The sequence below is a fragment of the Rhinoraja longicauda genome, chromosome 8 (genome assembly GCF_053455715.1).
Source record: "Rhinoraja longicauda isolate Sanriku21f chromosome 8, sRhiLon1.1, whole genome shotgun sequence".
NCBI lineage: Eukaryota > Metazoa > Chordata > Chondrichthyes > Rajiformes > Arhynchobatidae > Rhinoraja > Rhinoraja longicauda.
The window spans coordinates 15,800,201-15,826,322 of NC_135960.1; the positions used below are offsets into that span (position 1 = coordinate 15,800,201).

The 26,122-nt window shown below is 43.1% G+C and overlaps 1 protein-coding gene and 1 pseudogene across 5 annotated transcripts in view; one reads left to right on the top strand and one right to left on the bottom strand.

The window, feature by feature from the left end:
- mbd5 (methyl-CpG binding domain protein 5) overlaps nt 1-26,122 on the bottom strand; it is a 172,522-nt gene that overhangs the window by 84,411 nt on the left and 61,989 nt on the right. For all 5 annotated transcript variants that reach the window (XM_078403366.1, XM_078403364.1, XM_078403361.1 and 2 more), the window contains exon 2: nt 835-1,518. In XM_078403366.1, the coding sequence (XP_078259492.1) occupies nt 835-944 (110 nt within the window). In that variant the 5' untranslated portion in view covers nt 945-1,518. The remainder of the gene's footprint in view (nt 1-834; nt 1,519-26,122) is intronic.
- LOC144596209 (U6 snRNA-associated Sm-like protein LSm6 pseudogene) lies at nt 24,005-24,199 on the top strand (annotated as a pseudogene).

A 26,122-nucleotide genomic window follows, 5' to 3' on the forward strand; every position in this document is an offset into this window, starting at 1 on the left:
TAAGACTTTTCTTTTTTAAATAATTCCTTCCCTTCAAAACAACTCAAAATGGAAACTGCAGATTTACAAAGAACTGTTAAATGGAATGCACTCAGATGTTCTTAATGATCCATTGAATAATATATGGTCTACATTTATCATTCTAATCTTTGGAATTTATACAAGATACATTCAACACAAAATCTGTATCTGTTTCACTCGAAAAGTGCCAACAGTCACTACTCTTGACAGATCACCTCAAATAGATCAGCTGGAAACTTTAGGTGTATAAATTAGGCTGATACCTTCATACCTTAAACATCAACATAACTTTCATATTGATTCCACTATCCAATTCCAAAAAGAACTGGGAACATACAATGTCTATTTTTTCTATTTATTATTCAAGGAACAATCCAACTTTGTAGGTTTAAAGTCCACACAACCCCACATAAATAACAGACCAAATTTGACGTTGCGCTAAATTGTATAATTAACTGTTAAATCCCAAGATTCATTTACAACAGAACAGCCTTGTTTTCTTTAAAACATTTGTAAAACCAACTACTTTATTTCATTCATCCGAAAAAGCCATTTTTGTTAAAAATAAATATACTATTGACCTCTGTAGCGATCACACTATACTAGCTAACTAGTTTATTACAAATACATAGTTAGCATTCATCTCCAATTAGAAGACTGAAAAAGTGGAAAATTAAATTCTATAAACAATTATGAATAAATTACTTGTTTTAAATTAATTCCATATTTGACCACAAACTAATTGAAGTTTTTCTCTCTTCCACTGCCATGCCCAGAGATTAGCACATGACATAAAAAAAGAACAATGTGTACCTCATGTATAGCACTCCATTCTGGTTAACTTGCCGCTGCCATCCTATTGGAACTTGGACTGCTGAGCTCCCACCATCTTTCTCACCATCATTCTCCTTTCCTCCATTCATTTTCACGTTTCTGCTTGTGACACCCTAAAGATATCAAAAGTCAGATGATATCCTCGGATTTCATGTCATCATGGCCTCTGAAACGTGACCATATGGTACAGTGCTTGCCCACTGTACGAAGTAATCAAGGAGATCTTCTGGCTCAATGAGGAACCATCGCTTCAAAAACCACCATTTTGTTCAAAGTCAATGTCTCATAATAATCCACATTCATTTAGTGCTGTTGGATGATTCAGAGGGTTTGGAGTTGTACAGTAGTGCTACATGGAGAGAAATGGTTGCTTCCTGATCACGATGTACATGATTCACAATATCTCAATTCGGTTCTGAACTTCAAGATAATTTATGTCATGAAATAGCAGTTCTTTTTTCAGCTTCACTTATTCCTGCAGACTAGTGTTGATTTTGTAGACAGTAATCTTTTAATTGAATCCATAGTAGGCCACATTCTTCAATGAACATAATTTCTTCGGCAAATCCAATCCAGATGATTCTCGCATTTAACAAAATAGCCTTCTGACTTCACTTCTCACCATTCCGTAAGTTTTGAACAATCCATTCTTCATACAGAATCCTGTAAATATACAAGTTTAGTTTAGATATCTGAAAACGTACACACTGTGCATAATTAACAATTAACTTACAAATACATAAATGGCAATTGTCCTCCAGTTACCTTGCATAAATTATGCACTGATATATCTAGTTAAAATCATGGACTCTCATGAAACGATAATGTTTCAATAGGAACTTCAACCAACTAGAAAATAATTCGAATCATGATGAAATAGAATGCCTTACTTTAATAAAAACATGAGAATTAAGATAAATTGACCAACATCAAGATTTGTCCTTGAAATTCCAAGGTAATGGTCATACGTAATGCAAAACAATAATTACATTTCTCCAAATTCAAATTGTGACTCAGCGTCTCTTATCCATATCAAAAAATGACATCAGCACTTAACACTGCACATGCTCAAATGCTCTGAAGCGCACATTGCATTGTCAGATATGGAGTATTTTAAATATTAAACCTCACGTTCACTATTTGGGTGAACCCAAAGTATTGAGCAACGTATTAGTCACGTTGTCTACCATGTAGCTGCACATCAAAAGGAAAAAAAAATGAGAATGGCAAATACATGATTAGGTCAATGAGAAGTCAAGAAATAAGCTTTTCAGTAAATATCTGAAATAACTGACAAAAGTAATTTGTTGAAATGGTAAACCAGGTGCATGTGCAATATGAAATTTTATTTGCTATTTTGAACCTGCTTGCAGTGCTTAACGAAATAGATCGGATGCAAGAGAAACAAAATATACCACAGAACATTATCCATAGACTTGCTTCCCATGTAGCTTATTTAAGAGAACAATAAAAACCATAAAATGTGGTTGCACATCATGAACAGAATATTTTATGATGCAAAGGCAACAGAAATTCACTATTAATGTCCAACACATGTCTATATTGCAAATGGTATTGTATGATTTTCAAACCAACCGTTGGAAATTATTCACTGACCGGTACGGTGCTCACTTTGTTTCACAATCTGAATCAAGTAGGAAGAGCTCCAAATTGATTTGCAGCCACTCCTGAAGACTGAATATACAGGCTGTCCTCGGGTTACAAACATAGATTTATGAACGAGTGAACAAGCTCCCATAATATTCCTAAATACAAACATCCTACATATGTACACGTTTGTTCTAATGAACGGCCAAGCTTGTAGTTTTAATAATTGTTCTTTCTTATCAGTGTTGTGCTTTGGATACCATTCACTACGATACCATGGAAGTACATAGTTTTTACAGATGCCTGTAAAAACAGAACACATTGCCCAGGGACAACCATACATCCGGCACCTCAATGCATTGACAACATAAATACTTTTGCAATTTCTCAACATCAAGGTATCAGAGTACTGGTAGAAGAACCATTATTTTTTCACTTATGATTTCTGAATGCTTTTGTATTTTGTATGCACTTAAGATAATTTTCCGGCATCTGTGTTAGTTAATTCACAACCTGTTACTTTGCAACAATTTAGAATTAAACGATATTTTTAATTTATAAAATAATTAGGCAAATAATAATAATGCATGTCTCCATTATTTATGGCAACATTTGGCTAACTGGACAATCACCAATCTGCATGTTGAAGAATGTATTATGATTGCATTGTAGCCAACTAGGACTGTAAAAGGAAACACACATTTATGTACACCAGGTTTTTTCAAAGTTGGGACAAAAGTAAACTATCTCTAATTAAAATGATCTTTTCATGTTCTGTGACCCTTTTTCTCTAACTTTAGTCATTTTTCTTTATTCCATGCTTTGCAAGCTTTTGGAACCAAATTAAAAAAGAGGCTTTTCACACGTGTCTCATGCCACACTGTATGTCACCTTTTCCATGATGTAAATGAAAACAAAATGCTGACTGTATGCCATAATTATGTATTTTTTAACTTATTATGAATTGTATATTGAAACAATCCTTAAACGTTATCATTTTTTGGAAATGGTTGAAAATAATATCTCTTGCGCTTTCTAAACAGGAAGAAAATACTCTGCAGTGGGGAAAGAACAGTGGTTACAGAGCAGAAAGGAGTTATTGACTGAACAGAACGCAAACATTCAAAGGATTTGAAAGGTGTTGGGCATTAGGGAGAGAGAATGATCAAAGGGATATCCAGAATAGAAGTTTGAGGAGAGTTTGAAAAACAAGGAGAGCTAGGGAGATCAGGATGATCAAGATGGTATAATCCATGGATCAGAATAATACATTGACAATCAAACGATGACCTATTCTCTCTCCAATATCTCCTTCAATCTGCAGATATATCTATAAATTCCCATTTCTAGCTTCCTGATCAACCCTGAATATCTCCCAAATTTAATCACCCCAAATAGGCAAATGTATCTTCAGCAATCAAGCCATCCTCCTCTGGCATTCCACATTTAATCTAATTTAGTTCTCTGGCCAAGTCCCTCCGATCCAAATCCTGACAAGGAATACGTTACAAATCTGAAAGTCAGCGTTGCCAAAAATCCAGTATAGATTACATCATTGTCCAAACTGCAACTTTAAAACACTATTAACCCCTCGCCTCCCACCACACACATATAAAGCAATAAATTGCTTTAAGTAATCCATTCTTTTTCCCATTTCAATTTAGGATTACCTGCTGCTGGACTATTAGTTATTACAAAATATTGCATCTGAAGTTGCATGGAATTCCTTTGTTTTTTTCTGTCGATCCTAAAAGGTGTATGTCATATCCAGCTGCAACATTTGCACAAAACTGGATATTGTAATTGTTTATGTATTACACAGCTGGTTTCTCGAGGAGATATTAAAGACCAAATCAGTTCTCAAGGAGATATATATTTCCCTCAACATTTAGTACAGTTTTATGTGGTTGTGTGTCTTGTTGCTTTTCACTTAGTATGGCTGTATGGTAACTCAAATTTCACTGTACCTTAATAGGTACACGTAACAATAAACTGACCATGAAACCTTGAACAGTTGAACATATCAATTTGAACAGAAATATTCAATTCGAGGTGAAAATACTGGTGAAAGGCAGAAATCTAATTGTGCCTTTTCTTACATGATCTGCAGTTTACAACACAAAAGGAGTTAGAAATGAATGCAGTTATTAAGACAAAGATTTTCCAGAAACTTGCAGACACAAAGGATACTCCTCAAAGTACAAATTGTTGGCTGATTTATGCCTCTCCTACATTCATTTTGCAAACACTGCATCTCCATATTTTCACGGTTGCTGCATTTGCACTTTGATTGCCTATTCTTCCTACTCTTCGGCAGTCCCCTGGGTTGAAGATTACTTGCTTTCACTCATTTCTATGGGTTCAGTAGGGAACAAAACTAACTGCTGAAGGAAATCAGCAGTTTGTGCAGCACCTCTGTGGGGAAATGGAATTATTGCTGATTTGGGCCAAGACCTTACATGCAAGGTCTCGACCCAAAATGTTGACAATTCCTTCCAACCATGATAGACACCCATGAAGGTGCAGCAAGAAAAAAAAAATCTATTCTGGTGCACGTGACAATGAAATGATTTTGAGATGCTGCTCAACTCAGAGTTCCTCCAGCAGTTTGTTGCTTCAGATTCCAGCATCTGCAGTTTCTGCGATGTGGCTGATGGAAGCTATTAAACTTGTCACAGAAAGTTGAGCAATTAAAAATGCAGCAAGGAGGCACAAGGTATTGCAGATTTTGGTTTACAAAAAAATATACAAACTTCTGGACTAATTCAGGTCAGGCAGCATCTCAAGAGAATATGGATAGGTGAGGTTTCAAGTCTGAAAGGTCTTGACCCGAAACATCAACTATCTATGTTCCCCAGAGATGCTGCCTGAACTGCTGAGTTACTCCAGCATTATGTCTTTTTTGATAATGTAGCATTATTTGAACAGTGTGATAAATGTCACCACCAATCTTTCTCGCAAAGTAAACACGTACAGAAGCTCATTTCATCATGCTCACAACATCCCCATAGCATGATGCTGCCACCACCATGCTTCCCGTAGGTATGGTTTTGGCCAGGTGATGAGCGGTGCCCCTTGGCATTCAGGCCATAGAGTTCCATCTTAGACAATAGACAATAGACAATAGACAATAGGTGCAGGAGTAGGCCATTCAGCCCTTCGAGCCAGCACCGCCATTCAATGCGATCATGGCTGATCACTCTCAATCAGTACCCCGTTCCTGCCTTCTCCCCATACCCCCTCACTCCGCTATCCTTAAGAGCTCTATCCAGCTCTCTCTTGAAAGCATCCAACGAACTGGCCTCCACTGCCTTCTGAGGCAGAGAATTCCACACCTTAACCACCCTCTGACTGAAAAAGTTCTTCCTCATCTCGGTTCTAAATGGCCTACCCCTTATTCTTAAACTGTGGCCCCTTGTTCTGGACTCCCCCAACATTGGGAACATGTTATCTGCCTCTAATGTGTCCAATCCCCTAATTATCTTATATGTTTCAATAAAATCCCCCCTCATCCTTCTAAATTCCAGTGTATACAAGCCCAATCGCTCCAGCCTTTCAACATATGACAGTCCCGCCATTCCGGGAATTAACCTAGTGAACTTACGCTGCACGCCCTCCATAGCAAGAATATCCTTCCTCAAATTTGGAGACCAAAACTGCACACAGTACTCCAGGTGCGGTCTCACCAGGGCCCGGTACAACTGTAGAAGGACCTCTTTGCTCCTATACTCAACTCCTCTTGTTACGAAGGCCAACATTCCATTGGCTTTCTTCACTGTCTGCTGTACCTGCATGCTTCCTTTCATTGACTGATGCACTAGGACACCCAGATCTCGTTGAACTCCCCCTCCTCCTAACTTGACACCATTCAGATAATAATCTGCCTTTCTATTCTTACTTCCAAAGTGAATAACCTCACACTTATCTACATTAAACTGCATCTGCCATGTATCCGCCCACTCACACAACCTGTCCAAGTCACCCTGCAGCCTTATTGCATCTTCCTCACAATTCACTCTACCCCCCAACTTAGTATCATCTGCAAATTTGCTAATGGTACTTTTAATCCCTTCGTCTAAGTCATTAATGTATATCGTAAATAGCTGGGGTCCCAGCACCGAACCTTGCGGTACCCCACTGGTCACTGCCTGCCATTCCGAAAGGGACCCATTTATCCTCACTCTTTGCTTTCTGTCTGTCAACCAATTTTCTATCCATGTCAGTACCCTACCCCCAATACCATGTGCCCTAATTTTGCCCACTAATCTCCTATGTGGGACCTTGTCGAAGGCTTTCTGAAAGTCGAGGTACACCACATCCACTGACTCTCCCTTGTCAATTTTCCTAGTTACATCCTCAAAAAATTCCAGTAGATTTGTCAAGCATGATTTCCCCTTCGTCAATCCATGCTGACTCGGAATGATCCCGTTACTGCTATCCAAATGCTCAGCAATTTCGTCTTTTGGTTTCATCAGACTAGAGAATCTTGTTTCTCATGGTCTGAGAGTCCTTTCGGTGCCTTTTGGCAAACTCTAAGCGGGCTGTCATGTGCCTTTTACTGAGGAGTGGCTTCCGTCTGGCCACTCTACCATAAAGGCCTGATTGATGGAGTGCTGCAGATATAGTTGTCCTTCTGGAAGGTTCTCCCATTTTCACAAAGGAACTCTGGGGCTCTGTCAGAGTGACCACCAGGTTCTTGGTCACCTCCCTTACTAAGGCCCTTCTCCCCCGATTGCTCAGTTTGGCTGGGTGGCCAGCTCTATGAAGAGTCCTGGTGGTTCCAAAGTTCTTCCATTTAAGAATGACGGAGGCCACTGTGCTCTTCGGGACCTGCAATGCTGCAGAAATTGTTTTATACCCTTCCCCAGATCTGTGTCTCGACACAATCCTGCTCGGAGGTCTACAGACAAGTCCTTCGCCTTCATGGCTTGGTTTTTGCTCTGACATGCACTGTCAACTGTGGGACCTTATATAGACAGAGGTATGCCTTTCCAAATCATGTCTAGTCAATTTAATTTACCACTGGTGGACTGCAATCAAGTTGTAGAAACATCTCAAAGATAATCAATTGAAACAGGATGAACATAAGCTCAATTTTGAGTGTCACGGCAAAGAGTCTGAATACTTATGTAAATGTGATATTATGGCGAGTCCGAAACTTGCTAGTTGTAGACGAAGTTTATTGCAGCCGCAATACACGAATACAGAATCAAAACAACAAGTTACAGGACAACCAATATAAACTTACTGTCTTCCTTGAAGACTTGGCCGAACTGGCTAAAACGGGCGCCAAACGCGCACCTGACATCGCTGGCCAATCAGCGATGTCGTTTGCTGGACCAATCCTCATGGTCGTGTTCCCACGTGACCTCGCTGGCCAATCCGAGGGTTCGACGACCTGGACCATTCTCTATGGTCGCTACATGACCCCCCCCAGAACCCGAGGTGCGGAACCTAGCAGGGAGCCGGATTTCGCGACCATAACGAGTACGGAGAGGGACAGCCTGAACCACAGGAGCCGGAGGTTCCGGACTTGGTGGAACAGCCGGAACGGGAGGTTCTGGAGGAACTACCGGAACGGGGGGTCCTGGAGGAACTGCCGAAACGGGGGGTCCTAGGGGAACTGCCGAAACTGGAGGTCCCGGAGGAACTGTCGGAATGGGGGTTTGTGGACTGGGCGGAACTAACGGAGGTCGGCCTCTTCTAGGGGTTTGACCGACCAGGACTGGTTGATCTGGGTCCAAATGGGCAGGTTTGAGCCGGGACACCGAGACGAGTTCACTCTTGCCGCCCATGTCTAAGGTGAAAGTAGCCGTTCCCTTACGTAAAACCCGAAACGGCCCTTGATAGACCCTCTGCAACGGGGCGCGATGGGCATCTTTACGCAAAAAAACAAACTCACAGTCCTTCAGGGAAGACGGTTCATGTACCATGGGACACCCATGACGTGAAGTCGGCACTGGAGCCAGGGAGCCCACCCGTTCCCGGAGAGCTGCTAACGCTGATGGGACTGTAGGGAGCAGGGCTGAAGTGTCCGGAAACAGATCTCCAGGTACTCGAAGGGTCGAGCCATATACCAGCTCTGCGGACGACGCACCGAGATCTGGCTTAGGAGCCGTCCGGATGCCCAACAGAACCCAAGGGAGTTGGTCTACCCAGTCTGGGCCTTCAAGCCTTGCACAGAGGGACGCCTTAAGTTGGCGGTGGAACCTTTCTACGAGTCCATTTGCCTGGGGGTGATATGCAGTTGTGGGTTGCAATTTGGACCCGTACAGTTCCGCCAGCGCGGCCCAGAGGGACGAAGTGAACTGTGGTCCTCTGTCAGTTGTAATAACTGCCGGGACCCCGAAACGAGCTACCCAGTGAAGGGCCAAAGTCCTAGCACAAGACGCTGACGAGATATCACACAATGGGAAAGCCTCTGGCCACCGGGTGAACCGATCCACCACCGTGAGGAGGTGGGTGTAGCCCCGGGAGGAAGGCAAAGGCCCGACCAAATCCACGTGGATATGGAAAAAACGAAAAGCCGGGACTTCGAAATCCTGTACGGGGGGCTGGACGTGGCGCTGGACCTTAGCGGTCTGACAGGGCACGCAGGAACGTGCCCATCCCGCTACCTGTTTCCGCAGGCCATGCCAGACAAACCTCGCTGCCACCAAGGCAGAGGTGGAGCGGATGGACGGGTGTGCCAGCCCATGAATGGCATCGAAAACCCGGCGCTGAAGGGAGGGCGGTACTACCGGCCTGGGGCGAGGAAGAGAAACATCGCACCAGACTTTCGTGCCCTCCGACCCACAAGCTACCTGGGCCAACTTCAATCCCGAAGTGGTGGACTGGTACGTCGAAACGGTATCCGCCAGGAGCTGTGCCTCCGCGAGCTCCTGGGGATCCACTTCGCAGTCCACCGCCGAAATAGGGGGAAAAGCAGGTCTAGACAGGGCGTCAGCAACGGCATTCAGCTTACCCGCGATATGACGGACATCTGTGGTAAATTCTGAGATAGCAGTCAGGTGCCGCTGCTGGCGGGCCGACCATGGGTCAGACAATTTCAAAAAAGCAAATGTTAATGGCTTGTGGTCCGTAAATGCCACAAATGGGCGGCCCTCGAGGAAATACCTGAAATGACGGACAGCTAAATGGAGAGCTAGAAGCTCTCGGTCAAATGCGCTATATTTCAGCTCGGCCGAATTTAGTTGCCGGCTGAAAAACGCTAAAGGCTGCCAACGGCCACCAACCTGCTGCTCCAAAACCCCGCCCACCGCCACGTCAGAGGCGTCAACCGTCAGGGCCGTGGGGGCGGAGGGGCTCGGATGGACCAGCATGGTGGCGTCTGCCAAGGCTGCCTTAGCTGCCGTAAAAGCCGACTCTGCGGCCGGGGACCACAACAACTCTACCGGATTACCTGCAAGGCATTGGAAAAGTGGGCGCAGGACTCGCGCCGCTGCCGGAACGAATCTATGGTAGAAATTAACCATGCCTACGAACTCCTGCAGCCCTTTTACTGTGGTAGGCCTGGGGAAAGCCCGGATAGCCTCCACCTTCTCTGGCAAAGGGACAGCGCCGGCAGAGGTAATTCTGTGACCTAGAAAATCGAGAGCAGGCAGGCCGAATTGACATTTGGAGGGTTGAATAATGAGCCCGTGGTCTTGGAGCCGCTGGAACACGGTCCGCAAATGGGCCTGGTGTTCTTGCACTGAGGGGCTGGCTACCAGGATGTCGTCTAAATAAATAAACACAAAGGGTAAACCCCTGCCCACGCGGTCCATCAGTCGCTGGAAAGCCTGTGCCGCGTTCTTTAAACCGAAAGGCATACGCAACCATTCAAACAACCCGAACGGAGTAATAGTTGCAGTTTTTTGTATGTCCTCCGGTCGCACCGGAATCTGATGGTATCCTCGCACCAAATCGATTTTGGAAAACACCACCGCTCCTTCCAGTCCAGATGAAAAGTCCTGTAGGTGCGGTATGGGGTAGCGATCAGCCGTGGTGACAGCATTGAGACGCCGATAATCGCCACATGGCCTCCACCCCCCAGATGCCTTGGAGACCATGTGTAACGGCGAGGCCCACGGGCTGTCAGACTGACGAACAATTCCCATTTCCTCCATCTTCCTGAACTCCGCCCGTGCCACCACCAGTTTGTCTGGCGGTAGTCTCCTGGCCCGAGCGAAAACGGGAGGGCCTTCAGTGCGGATGTGATGGACTACACCGTGCTTAGCTGAAGGTGTGTCAAAACGTTGGACGAGCAGCTCTGGGAACTCTGCCAGAATCGCAGCATACGAGTCGGGGGCCGCGACGACGGCCTGGACAGTAGGGCTGGGCGAGGAGGCGATTGCCGGAGCGACGTGCTCGTCTTCAGCAGCGGGTCGGAGGTCGTTACCGCGGACATCAGGAACCAGTGAAAAAGCCCAGAGAAAATCTGCGCCCAGGATCCCTTGTTTGACGTCGGCTATGATGAATGGCCATTCATACGTGCGGAGGCCTAAAGCAAGGGACATCTTCCGTGTGCCGAAAGTGCGAATTGGGCTGCCGTTAACCGCGATGAGGGTGGGACCTGTCTTACCCGATCTGGTTTCGAGGTCGGTCGGCGGCACTATGCTGACGATGGCTCCGGTGTCTACCAAAAATTCTGTGTCCGTGAATCGATCATGGACATAGAGGCGCCGGTTCTGGCCAATCGTAACTGCCCCTATGTACGATCGGCCGAGGCATTTCCCGCGAAGGTACAAGGCAAACGACAGTTGCGGGATTCGTTACCCCATCGTAGGTGATAATAGCACCAGCCGCGCTTGTGCGGATCTTTTTGGCGGGCTTTCGGGGAATTGGCGGGAGACGTGGCGCCATCTTTCCGTCGCTGTGGCGTGGTCACCGATGTCGAGACTTTGTTGATGGAATCACTGGCCTTGTTTTTTCCCGCTATGAGCGCGTCCGCTTTCGCTGCATATGCTTCGGGGTCCTTAAAAGAACAATCCGTAAGCAGCAGTCGGACATCCTCGGGAAGTTTCTCGCGGAATGCCTGTTCAAACATCGGGCAATCCGTATGCTCACCGGCTAGCACCATCATTTCAGCCATGCGGACGGAAGGCAGTTGGTCTCCAAGCTCCGGTAGGTGCAGAAGTTTTGCCGCACCACCATGCTTATTTAACCCGAAGGTTCGCAGTAATGCCTTCTTCATGGTTTCGTATTTGTCTTCCGCAGGTGAAGTTATGATAAACCGCATCATGCGCTTGGTTGTGTCCGGCGATAGAGCGCTGACGAGGTAGAAGTACTTCGTGGAATCGTCCGACACCTTCTTAATGTGGAATTGAGCCTCGGCGTGGATAAACCAAGCTTGCGGTGCGTACGTCCAAAATAACGGAAGATGAACGCCTGCCGCGCCTGACTCCGGTGTGCCCTGCTCGGTCATCGTCAACGAGGCGTCGGGTTCCTGCTCAGTTGGTGATCGTCCAGATCACGTTCGGGGTCACCAATATGGCGAGTCCGAAACTTGCTAGTTGTAGACGAAGTTTATTGCAGCCGCAATACACGAATACAGAATCAAAACAACAAGTTACAGGACAACCAATATAAACTTACTGTCTTCCTTGAAGACTTCGCCGAACTGGCTAAAACGGGCGCCAAACGCGCACCTGACATCGCTGGCCAATCAGCGATGTCGTTTGCTGGACCAATCCTCATGGTCGCGTTCCCACGTGACCTCGCTGGCCAATCCGAGGGTTCGACGACCTGGACCATTCTCTATGGTCGCTACAATATTTCAGTTATTTATTTTTAATTACTTTGCAAAAATTTCTAAACACCTGCTTTCGCTTTTTTATTATGGGGTATTGTGTGTAGATTGATAAAATAAAATAAGGCTGTAACGTAACAAAATGTGGAAAATGTGAAGGGGTCTAAATACTTTCTGAATGCACTGTAGGTTGCAACAATATCTAAGGAACTTGAAAACCAGTTTTCAATGATGTTGAGAATGCCAGATTCTTCTTTAGGACTGTTCGGAAAAAAATATTCCATATCTGAGACCTACGCCCAGGCTTAACCTGATATTTCTCCATTGTTCACGCAGCACTATTAATTGCTGTTTCAGATGCAACTGTGCTCTTACCAAAATCTAATAATGCTATTTCAGACAAAAAAAATGTTATTCTATGGAGAGGACAATCTTGCAACCAAGATTGGCTATCACTGGTCCTAAATCACAATCGTAACTTCCACTTCAAATGCATTTCAATAACTGCAAAGCAGTCTCAGGAATCATTGATGTGAATGGCATTTTAGAATTATGCTTATTTCAATGGGCTTCAAAATACTCCATTTATTTCATAGTTTTTATGCTTTATGATACAGTGGTGATGCATACAAAACAAAACATTTGAGCAGCATAGGGTCTGTTCATAAATACAATTAGTTTTCATAAAGTCATACAGCATGGAAACAGGCCCCTCAGCCCAACTTGCCCACTCCGATCAACCTGCCCCATCTACACTAGTTTCACCTGCCTGTGTTTGGCCCATATCCCTCTAGACTTAGCCAATCTGTCCAAACATTTTTTTAAACATTGTGGCAGTAGCTGTCTCAACTATCTCTTCCGACAGCTCATCCTATATACTAATCACCCTATGTGAAAAAACAGTTGCCACTCGGGTTCCTATTACATCTTTTCCCCCCTTACCTTAAACCTATGTCCTCTGTTTCTTCATTCCCCTATTCTGGGTAAAAGACTGTGCATTTACCCTGCCCTCTCATTATCTTGTACACCACGATGAGGTTACCCCCCATCCTCCTACACGCCAAGGAATAAAGTCCTCGCCTACTCAACCTCTCCCGAAAGCTCAGGGCCTCGGGTCCTGGCAACGCCCTCCAAAATCTCTGCACCCTTTCGAGCTTAACATTATCTCATTCATCAATGAGAGTGTGGAGATACGCATTACTTTCAGAACTGTCACTGAAGACAAATTGTTTTTTGGGTCATAATTGTCAGGCCTTCCTTGCTGGCTTTGCTAACATAAAAAATAAATGTATTAGTTTTCTCAGAATTGATCTCATCTGTCATTTTACTACGTTGCCAACTACAATTATTGTGGTTTACAATGGACACAACAATGCAATAATATTCTCAAATCACATGAACCTAAAAATAAATTTATCCTAAAAAAGTAAAGTGCTAGAGGAACTCAATAGCTCAGGCAGTATCTGTGGAGGGAATGGACAAGATGCTGTTTCAGGTCAGGCTCTTTCTTCAAACTGATGGAGGAGAGAAAACTGGAAAAGAGGTGGGGGTGGTGAAAAAGGCAGACTTCACCCCACCCCACTTTCCCAGCTTTTTCTCTCTTACATATCTTGCCAAGCTTTGCCCCATACCTACCTGTTTTCTAGCTTTCTGCCCAGTCTGAAGGGTCCCAAACCAAAATCTGATCTGCCCATTCCCTCCACTGACCCGCTAAGTTCCTACAGCACTTCACTTTTTGCTCAACATTCCAGCGTCTGCAATTTCCTGTGTCTCCAAGTAATTGTATCCATATGATTGCAACGTGTTAAATATGATTGATCATTAAAGCCACCAATTCACCATACTGGCAATATGCATTATTGAAAGATGTCTCCAGTATCCTAGGTTTTCTTCAGCTCTTGATTCCTTCAAGCCACATTCTATCTTTTCTTGAAAACACATTCTGTTTTTTCACTGCCACTGGTCAAAATCATGGAACTTCTGCCGACAACCACAACGGGGAACATTCAGTGCAATGACTTCAGGGGTTCAAGGAGAAAAATAAATGTTGGCCTATACAGTCATACCCACATCCTGGAAACAAATAATCAATGTTGAACTTAACTAATTAGCAGGTAAAGTTGTACTCGTCAAACGTTGGTGACAAAATAATCTCAAAGTCCAAATATTCCAGGTGTCTAATTTCACCTAACTAACATGAGATAGAAACACATAGTTGTCAATTATTTTTAATTTAAGTATCACCCCAACAGCTGCTGACGACCTTCTACCGCTGCATCATAGAGAGCATCCTAATGCATGGCATCCCTGTGTGGTATCTCAGCTGCACGGAGGCAGAGAGGAGAGCTCTTCAGCGGGTAGTCTATAGAGCTCAGAAGATTATCGGAACACAGCTACCAGCCTTGGAGGGCATCTACAATACACGATGCCTCAGGAAAGCCACCAGCATTCACAAAGACTCCTCACACCCCATGCAATAGTCTGTTCGAACTTCTACCATCTGGCAGATGCTACAAGGCCTTCTACGCCCGCACCTCCAGACTCAGGAACAGCTTCATCCTCAGGGCCATAGCTGCTCTGAACCGGTCCTGCTGAGCCGGATGGTCACGTCGCACACCGACCCGGCAGACCTATTTACACTTTATTCTGTTTTAACACTGTTTCTAATTTTGTTTCTCTGGGTTGTCTAAATTTATGTTGATTAGCTAACTAATTTATTGCATCGTATGGAAGTCGCATTCCCAATCTCATTGCACCCCTGTACAATGACAATAAAGATATTTTATTGCATTGTATTATCCTTTTCTTGCTGAAAGAATAGGCCAAAAATAACCTAACTATTTAAATGACGACTTTGATTTGGAAGTCAAGGGAAAATGCCGACGTGTCTACATTAGAGACCAGAAATCTGTGAGTCCAATGGGGCCCAACAGTGTGTGTTTGGTCAGTTATGGAAAAAAAAGAGGCTCTTGGACTCAGCTCAGAACAAGTTTGGCCAGCAGCCACTGATTTTTGATAAATAAATGTTCTAATAAGGTCCCCAGATATTTTATTTGGAAACGAGAAAATTTATTCACACAGATTGTTCAGATTTTATGCTGCCAAAGTCATGGATCGTGGTGTTGGTGATAGGGAACTCGGTTCAAATGCAGGCAGTGCAGGATGGTCTTTTACTATTCTTGAGTAACTCAGTTGTGTCTAGCCAGGAGACGAATAACGTCTTCTTCTAAAAGAGGTAGGAGATTCAATGTGATCAGGAGGATTGGGGAAAATTCGGGAAGTTGATGAAGATGGCTAATAGCAGGGAGGAAAAAGCTTTTGGGGGGTTTACTTGGAAATCATTTAAAAATGAACATGGTAGGGGAACCCGCCGAATTCAGGTTGAACGGACAGAAACAACAGAATATATGTATATCTGGAATGGAATATTCTGTTATAATATGTTTGAACATTAAGAAAAAAATTAAGCATTCAGATTAGCTGAGAAAATATTATTTTTTCGAAAGGGTCTCAGCCCGAAACATCATCCTTCCTTCCTTTCCTCCAGAGATGCTGCCTGAGCCACTAAGTTACTCCAACATTTTGTGTCTAACTTCAATGTAAACTAGCACCTGCAGTTCCGTCTTACAAATGTTATTTGTAAGTGGCTAACTGAGCAAACCTCCAGTTTACTTGTTGAGGAGCTAAGATTTATTCTGTGACTCCATACAGCTTCTAATGTACTCAACATTCCAGATTTCTTTGAATATGGTGACAACAATAGCTGTTTGGACAGAAAGACTAGAGAAGACAATTTTGTGTAAGGCCAGAACTGCTCAATAAGAATAAACTTTATTTAATTAAAAGGAGGGACCATACACACATTTTAAGCATTCTGGCAATCCCTTTCAGTTTGCATCACCTCAAGTAGAACCTTTCTTCCAAAGGTAATTCAAACAGTTGGCAATCTTTTTTATATTTTTGAGCAAAACTACTAAGGAATTATAAAACGGATGCTCTTTAATTTCAGGCAAGTGTTGAGTGCCAACAACACGTTTAATGCACTGGGTGTGAAAAAATTAAATTCATACTAGTTGCAGCTTTAGAAGCACTTTAACACAAAAATAAATCCACAACAATTAATAATACAATAAATTGTCAGCAATACCAAGTAACCAGACCATAATAGCCAAAAGAAAGTACATAGTGCAATCAAAACAAAGTCCTTAACAGAATGTTGTTGAGATGGGGAAGATAGACATAAAATCCTGGAGTAACTCAGAAAACATCACCCATCCTTTCTCTCCAGAGATGCTGCCTGAACCGCTGAGTTACTCCAGTACATTGTGTCTATCTTCGGTTTATACCAGCATCTCCAGTTCCATTCTACACATTGTTGAGATAGGGTTGTGCACATATTTGGACTTTGAGATAGATTTCTACCATTAAAAATTAAAAATAAAAACAAAAATTACTTTAAAATTGCAGATGCTGCATAACCTGATGGATATTTCCAGTACTTTCTGTTTATACTATCATCCTGCTGTTTTTGGAACTGAATGTGCAAAAATGGGCTGTTGTGGCTTGCACTGCAGTTGTAACTGTTGCGTTCAAAAAACAACTTTTGGTTTTGAAGTGCTTTGGGCACAATGAAAGAAATGCAAAAGGCAGTAAATAAAAGGCAATCCTTTCCTGCACTTTTAGTCCGTTGACAAAATCGCTTTGAGAACAGAAAATACTTATAATAGATATAATTCCTTCACATGTATGGTTTTCAATTGGTTTTAACTTGTTGCTATTAAAATACATTCCATGACAAGTTGCCAGTTTAGTACAGCCAATGTATGTTGGCGATAGAAGGAATGAATGAATGAACGTTCAGTATGGTGCCAATTAAGTGGTCTGGCCTGGTTGATTGGTATCAAGGTTCTTCAAAGCTGTTCTAATACATGCAGGCTGAGTGTATTCAATCATGCTCTTAATTTGTGCCTTGTAGATGATGGAAAGGCTTTGGGGTGTTAGGTGGCAACGGTGATCGGGCTGATCACCAACGGTGATGAAACAAAATACAGAGCGGAGGTGCAAAACCTGGCGGACTGGTGCTCGGATAACAACGTCCCTAAATACCACCAAGACCAAGGAGCTACTCATCAACTTCCGTAGGTCACATAATGGGGAATACGCCCCGATCTTTATCAACGGGGACAGTGTGGAGAGAGTATCCAGCTTCAAGTTTCTGGGCACTCACATTTCGGAGGACATAACATGGTCCAATAACACTGCTGCGCTGGTCAAGAAGGCACAGCAACGAAGGCACAGAACACTGAAGAAGTCTGGTCTACCCCAACAGCTGCTGACGACATTCTACCGCTGCACCATAGAGAGCATCCTAACACATGGCAGCCCTGTGTGGTACCTCAGCTGCACGGAGGCAGAGAGGAGAGCTCTTCAGCGGGTAGTCCATAGAGCTCAGAGGACCATCGGAACACAGCTACCAGCCTTGGAGGGCATCTACAACACATGATGCCTCAGAAAAGACACCAGCATCCACAAAGACTCCTCACACCCCTGCAACAGTCTGTTCGAACTCCTTCCATCGGGCAGACGATACAAGGCCTTCTACGCCCGCACCTGCAGACTCAGGAACAATTTCATCCCCAGGGCCATAGCTATGAACCGGTCTTGCTGAGCCGGATGGTCAAAACGCACAGTGATCCGGCACAGATCTACTTGCACTTTATTCTGTCTTAAAACTGTTACAATTTGTATCGTTGGGTTGTTGTTGTTTAAATTAATTAAATTATTGCATCGTATGGGAGGCGCATTCCCAATCTCGTTGTACCCCTGTACAATGACAATAAAGATATATTGTATTGTATTGTATTGTATTTGCCAGATATTAATGATTCAGGTCTAATGCTGATAATACCATTGAATGTTTTAGGGTAGGTGGGTGCAGCCACTTTTTGCAAATATTGTTTTTACATTTTTGTGTCACAAATACAAATGTATGTTGAGGAACCCTGATTGTAATGTCCTGACATTAAGATCACTGACATTGAACATCCAATGCATTTCAGCAAGGCATGATTGCAAACAGAGTTTTTTTGCCTGAGATGCCAATTGGTTTGAGTTTTACCTGGAATCCTTACCAACAAACAGTTTACTGCCTTGATGACAGGAGCCCACCCTCTCACCTCAGCTCGAGGTTGCAAGCACAGGGTGCTATGGATACAAGTTTGCTTACAATAATGTCTGCTGTCATTTGTTAATAAACCTCAAAGTAATAATTATATAGAAATTAATAGAATGTGAAGGTTGAATAGATTGGCATGGCAATGCAGCTTAGGGAGCCATTACCTCATCGTGCTAGACTTGGGTTCATCCTGACCTTGGGTGGTTTGTGCACTGTGCGCTGATTGCATGGGTTTCCTTAATGCGCTCCAGTTTCTTCCCACCTCCAAAAGATGTGCAGGTTGGTAGGTTAATTAACAACTGTAAATTGCCCAGAGTGTGAAGGTGAATGGTCGAATCAGATGGAGTTGATGAGAAAGTAGAGTAAATAAAAACAAACTGGAATAAATGTTGGATTAATGAAAATAGGTGGCTAATAATCAGTGCGCACTCATGGGCCAAAGACACTGATTCCAGCCAGTATCTTTGACTGAGATTAGCATGACCTTGTTAAAAATGTTTTTCACTGTTTGCCAAGTATAGTTGAAGTACAGTGCACCCATGTTACAACAGTTCAGGTAACACATTCAGAAATCACTACTAAAATAATTGAAATTCAAATTTTAAATTTGTGAAAAAACATAAATAAACAAAATAAATGAATGAATAAGTTTATTGGCCAAGTATGCACATATAAGGAATGTGCCTTGGTGCTCCGCTCACAAATGACAACACATACAGTTAACAATTAAGAATAAAGCATAAATACATCAAAACAATAAGGATACAACAGTACAGTCTAAACATGTGGGTGAAAATGCAGAGAACTTAGTTTACCAAGGATGGCAATTGCAAGCCACCAGTTCATTGGGAGGCCAATTGAGATTTGCTTTGGAAAATGACAAGGCAATCACCTCTATTGATACTTGTATAATGTTACTTTATCGCAATAATGCAACATCCATTTCTAGTTAATTAAAACTATTTTCTTCTGCTTACTGCACAATCAGAACTTCCTTGCTGCACACCCGTCCAGTGACATTACTGTTGAGAATGCATTTCCACTGGGATTCGATATGGAGGGGGAGGGAAGAAAGGGTTTTCTTTATGGAAAATCTTGATACATGCAGTTTCCAAGGAATACAATCACTCCATAATGTGCAGGCTCACTTAGATGGGGCACAGTGCAAAGGGGAAGTAAAATAAATTAGTAAATCCAAAGGGGTTAAGGATGGATCAAATCTAACAGATAAGGGGGAAACCATTTGGATGGTACGCCTGAATTTTCAGGAGGATTCTCATAATAGTTATACTGGAGGTATCTCAACAAGCTTACAGCACAAGGAAATGGAGGTAATATGCTTTGATTGGGGGTTGTTTAACAGGTTGAGAGGAGCTGCAAGTTGCAGCTAATGCATTATCAGTCATAGGTGCCAACTATTCACAATCTACATCCATGATGTTGCTAAGGACCCAATACAATGGTTCCAAATTTGCTGATCGCACGAAACTAAGTGTGAATGCAAATAGGAAAGATGATTCAAATAGGATGCCAGAGGATATGGACAAGTTAAGTGGGCAGATGCAGCAAAGTGTAGAAAAGTATGAGACTGTCCACTTCAGGAGAAATCAAATGCTGCCTATTTTTATTAAAATGGAGAGAGTTTGAAAATGTTGATGTTCAAAGTGACATGGACGTCCTTGTATATAAATCAATGGAAGCTAACGGCTGTACGGCAACCAATTGAGGCAGGAAATCTTATCCTGTCCTTTACTTTTGCAGTTAAATGCAATCCAACCACAAAGATGTATCACTGGAATTACGTAGAGCCTTTGCAAGTTTTCACCTGGAATACTGTGTAAAATGTTGACCCGAGACCAAAAGAATATTTACAATAGGGAATTGTAGCAAAGTTGAGGCAGTTTGGTACCTATCATAGCAGGCTTGTTTAATGGGGAGAGTAGGAATAGATTAGATTTAAAAAAGAAACGATGGATAATGATTTTGTAGAAAATTACAAATGTCTTAGGACACACAAAGTGGATCCATGAAGTGTGCCCTTGGCTGAGTAATTTGGAAGTCAATCCCATCAATTGGGAGTGCAGGGCCATTCAGTGTCTAAAAGCTAGAAGTAACTCTTTTATCATCCAGAAGGCAATGAACATTTGGTACAATTTTTGCAATTTTGGCCTGAATCCTTTCACCAATTTTAAATGTGTTATCGATAAATGCAGTACCAAGGGATATACAAATATTGTGGAATATGGGGAAAAGGCAGGTTCCTGCAATTAACACAGAAAGCAGCCAGGATCTCACCGAATGGTGGAATAACCTCAAGAGACACAGACTATATTCCAAGGTACAGGTGGTTGGAACACGGTGGCCCTCTCTATACGTAGTGCTGAGAGTGTAGATTTTGATGATAAAGCAGGCGAGTGTCTGGTTGACAGGACAAAGTCAACCCTGGCATTGGTTTGAAAGAAAGATGCCATAGTTCAAAAGTGATCTTGCAGAAAGCAAGAACGGACTTGCAAGCAGTTTTTAAACATATTTTAGGTTTTAGAATGCGGGAGTGAGGAATGGTGGGACAGATCAGCCAAGTGGAATGTGCATCCTGAACCACAAGAGATAGTTTGAATGACACTACCGTCCCACACATCAACACATAAAGGAAATCCCTCCAGCTGCATGAGCAGCTTGATCTCTGATATCAGAGCTGGAGAAGGGGCTGCAGTCACTCTTATACATCAGAAGGGCTGGGGTCTTTGTGGAGAGGGAGGCAATCCCATCCCAGCTTAAGAGTGCAGACAGCAAGAGAACAGCTGGTTATCAAGGAGGAGCAGCTAGCAAATAGTCCAGGAAATCACCCATCCAATCCCACCTTGCTCACCAACAGATTTTCCTTTCGGGATTCTTGCGATGGTGCTGTCCCTCAGGGAAGTGTTGCCAGAGCCAGGAGCCCAGGAAAAAGGAAAGGCAATGTTGACAGCACATTCAATAGTTAGGATCATCTGTTTGTCCTACTAAGGGCATGCATGCAACTCCAGAATATTGTCTTTCCAATGTCAAGGTCGAACAGCACTCTGAACAGTTGCAGGGCATTATAAAGAGGAAGCAAAAGAAAAAGCTTGCTCCATATTGGTACCAATGATGTAGGTAGGAGAGGGATAATGTTCATCGAGCAAATTTTAGCTTGTTCGAAGCTTAAAAGCTGGAACTGAGAAGGTAATCATCTCTGGATAATTTACAAATCCATGGATTAATACAATAATAGGAGGACAGAAGAAATAATTAAATGTTTTGAGCAATAATGTAGGAGGCAGGACTTACAATTTATAATAGGACCTGTACAAGTTTGACAGATGATACGACATGGACTGGTACCAATATCCTTACAGATTTTTATGTAGTAAGCAGAATAAATAAACAGTACAAACAAAGGCAAACAGGGCTCAAACTACATAAAAATTTAAAAAAGGCCAAATTTAAAAGAAACAGAATGTTAAGTTCCCAAACTTAGGTGCTTTTGTAACAATGTGCATGAATTAAGGGCACAAAACATAATAAATTGGTATGAATCAAGTAGTTAGGGTAACTAGAGGATACCCCGAGGATAAATTCTTGGAACATAAACAAGATGGATTTCTAGATTACTATGCCAAGGAATGAGCCATTTTATATCTAGTACAATGCCAGTAAGAAAGTGTTCATTGATAATTGTTTAAAGTGGCCCCTCGGAAAGAGTAACTATCATATGACAGAATTTTAAATTGACTTTGAAAGAGATGCAGTTTAATCTAAACAAAAGGAATTATGAAAGTAATCAGGGTAGATTGGCGCTAGAATATTGGAAACTTTTAAAGGATCTTTAATTTAAAGAAAAAATACATGATTTTCACAAATATACTGTTTTTTAAAGGTGTTGTCAAAAAATGGGTTTCAAGATAAATTAAGCTAGCATTAAATACAAGGAAAAGATTGTAGGGTTTGTCAGAGAAACCGTAAGCCTAAGGACTAAGCATTTTTTAAATTCAGTAACGGATAACTAAGAAATTGAGGAGGAAGTAAAATTACATTAAATCAGGATACAAAGTATGAAGGAGCTTTTATTGGCATGCAAAAAGGAAATCACTAGCAAGGGCAAATGGAGGTCCTTTCTGGACAGAAATGGTAAAATGGCAGCAAAATTAAATTACTTCGTGCCACTTAAGATAATGAAAAGGTAGAATTTGTTCTCAGAAGGCCATGTTTGGAACACACTTCCTCAGAACATTGGAAGCAGTTTTTTTTGTACTTAAGGCAGAATTAAATAGGTTCCAGGGGTTGAAAGGAAGTAGGCAAGGGATTGAAAGATTTCCGAGAGTTGTCAGAAAAATGGACGTGAAATCACAGGAGCCATGATCTTGCTGCATGATGGACCAAACTCGAGCTGCTGAGCGGCCTACTTCTGCTCGTGATCCATACTTTACCCCCTCCTCCCCCCTCTCCCCCCAAGGCGCCAACACACTCCAATGTGGAATATGTCGGCAACTCTGGGGAGAAGGAGGCCGCGGTGGTGGAGATGGGAAGGAGATGTGGAGATGGGAAGGAGACGTCAAGTGGACCAAGCGATGGGCGGAGGAGGCGGCGGCAGTGGAGCGCGGAACGGGCAATGCGACAGGTCAGATGAAGCAGCAGAGTGAGAGGAGTGGGAGCCACACTGCCACAGCAGAAGAAAGCACTGCCCACAGGGGCTACAACATGAGCCTGAAAAACTGCCATTCTCTCCGGATTGCCTAATGGAGAAAGGGCTCACTGGTGCACCTAGCGAGTCAATGGTGGGGTCAGAAGCTGGGGTTAGGGATGCATTGACAGGTCCATCCGTTATAACCAAAATTAGTTATAAAAGGGTCTGTTAAAACAAAGGTTTATTGTACACCCTTTTCTTATTTAGGTCTTTGAATATCGGCTTTGCTCAATAAAATTATTGAGATCAGTTCTTGAGCTTGCCCTTCATAATATGCATGCAAAATTTTAAATGTTAATGCAAAATGAATATCCTTCGTATATGTGAAGCTTTAATATATAGCTTTAATATCCTTTTTTGTTAAAACCGTCATTGCAGATATCAAAGGCCCACAATTATCTCCAGAATTTTCTGCCCTTTGTTTCCCAGCTCTAACCAAATTAATGTTCCAAAGAGTCAGAGTGCTACAGTGTGGAAACAGGCCCTTCGGCCCAACTTGCCCACACTGGCCACCATGTCCAGCTACATTAGTCCCACCTGCATGCGCTTGGACTGTATCCCTCCAAACTTGTCCTATTCATGCACAAGTCTAACTGTTTCTTAAACACTGGGACAGTCCCGGCCTCAACTACCTCATCTGGCATACACCCACCACCCTTTGTGTGAAAAAGTTACCCCTCAGATTCCTATTAAATCTGTTCCCCTTCACCTTGAACCTATGTCCTCTGGTTCTCAATTCCAAGGGTTGCCAACTTCCTCATTCCCAAATACGGGACAAGGTGATGTCACCGCCCCGCGCGCCTCACCCAGTGGCCACGTGCTCCCGTTCCTCCAATGGCAGCCGCCCGGGCCGGGAGGTAGGTTGCTGTGCAACTTCGGCCGCGTTCAAATCAAGCCATCAGTGGACCGTGCATAGGCTGAAGGACGCAAAATGAACCTGCGAAAGCAAACGCCCAGCGATTTTCTAAAACACATCATAGGGAGACCAGTGGTGGTTAAACTGAACTCAGGTGTGGATTACCGAGGTGTTTTAGCTTGTTTGGATGGATATATGAACATAGCACTGGAACAGGCAGAAGAATATGTAAACAGTCAGCTTAACAAATATGGAGATGCATTTATTTGAGGCAATAACGTGTTGTACATCAGCACACAGAAGAGAAGACTTTAGATGATGTTGTAGATTGAAGATTGATTTTTGATTTGAAAGGCATAATTTTTTTAATGTAACAAAACTTTTAACTCTTTTGAAAATTTCTTTTTCTACACTAAGTAACTGGTGGTTTCTCGATAAAGAATGATTTAATCCATATCTTAGTTTGGTTTACCAGATAATGGCTGTGATGTACATGTCAAACGTGATGTCTTATTCTGACTGGTATTTTGGAAGTATTGTATTTCAATCGCCTGGCCTCGTGACAGTGTTGGGCTGCGTTGGTAATTTAAGCAGTAATGCTTTACTGTTTAATTAAAATGGCTTTCATGTGGTGTATTTAGATTTACACCTGCTCGGTTGAGCAGATACACGCGCTCACCTGAGCTGGCTTGTTAACATCTAACTCTACCCTGTGCACTTTCTCTCCTATTTACCTTGATGTAAAGTCGATTGAGTCAGGTGTTTTGGAGGCGAGAAAGAGCGAGAGAGCAGTCGATACAGAAGAGGTGAGCTTCAGGAACCAGGACCGAAGAGGTTGGCGTCCGGCCAGATTTTGCAGGAAGATAACCGTGTTTGCCTTTCAGTGGGAGGGAGTGATAAGGGAGGGACTTGTGAGGAATCTTGCGGGAGGCGAGATGGACATCAAACGGCAACCGATCTGATGAGCCGGTTGATAAAATCTCAGAGCTGCTACCCGCTGTGACAATTCGCCAGGTGTTCGCTCCGGCGGGTGCTGGCACTCGGGAGATTTAAGGGGCGTCGGTGCTCAGGGAATTTGTGAGCGCTCCGCCTCCCACTGAACAGGGACAGTGGGGGTGGGGTGGGGGTTTGAGAGATGCCAAAAAGATTTAATAATTAAAACGTGGAAATTAAAAACACTCCCAAGGGAGAGGAGAGGAGAGAGAGGGGGGAACGAACTAACCCGGAGAATGAAAACCCACAAGCACCTGGCAGTCTAACCCTTAACACTGCTGGTAGGACTTAAATACAGGACAAGGGATGCCCCGTACGGGACAACCCAATTTAGCCCAAAATTTGGGATGTCCAAGCTAATACAGGACAGTTGGTAACCCTATCAATTCCCCTACTCTGGGCAAGAGAATGCAGCTACCCAATCAATTCCTCTCATGATTTTGTACACATCTACATTTTACATCTTCAAATTCTCTTCCTTGTCGTCTTATTAATCTCTATTATCATGGCTAATCTACTCCTTTGCTATTTTGTCTCTTCATATATCCTGGAATATTTAACTTCCAACCTACATAACCCAAAATAAATTGCAACAACATTCACAAGATGGACCATATCTGAGGATGTGCTGGCTCTGCAGCGGGTCCAGTTGAGTTTGACAAGAATGATCCCAGGAATGTGTAGGTTAACCTATGATGAGCGTTCGTCGGCACTGGGCTTGTACTTGCTGGAGTTTAGAAGAATGAGGGGGGACCTCAGTGAAACATACAGAATAGTGAAAGGCTTAGATAGAGTGGATGTGGAGAGAACCTTTCCACTAGTGGGAGAATCTAGGACGGGAGGTCATAGTCTCAGAATTAAAGGACTTTCTTTTAGGAAGGAGACGAGGAGAAATTTCTTTAATCAGAGGAAGGTGAATCTGTGGAATTCTGTGCCACAGAAGGCTGTGGAGGCCGTCAGTGGATATTTTAAATGCAGAGATAGACAGATTCTTGATTAGCACAGGTGTCAGAGGTTATGGGGAGAAGGCAGGAGAATGGGGCTAGGAGGGAGAGATAGATCAGCCATGATTGAATGGCAGAGTAGACTTGATGGGCCGAATAACCGAATTCTCTTATCCCTTATTACCTAAAGATCATTTTTTATGTGCGCTCGTTTATTTTGCAGCACAACTTTTTTGCATTCATAATGTTATTAACA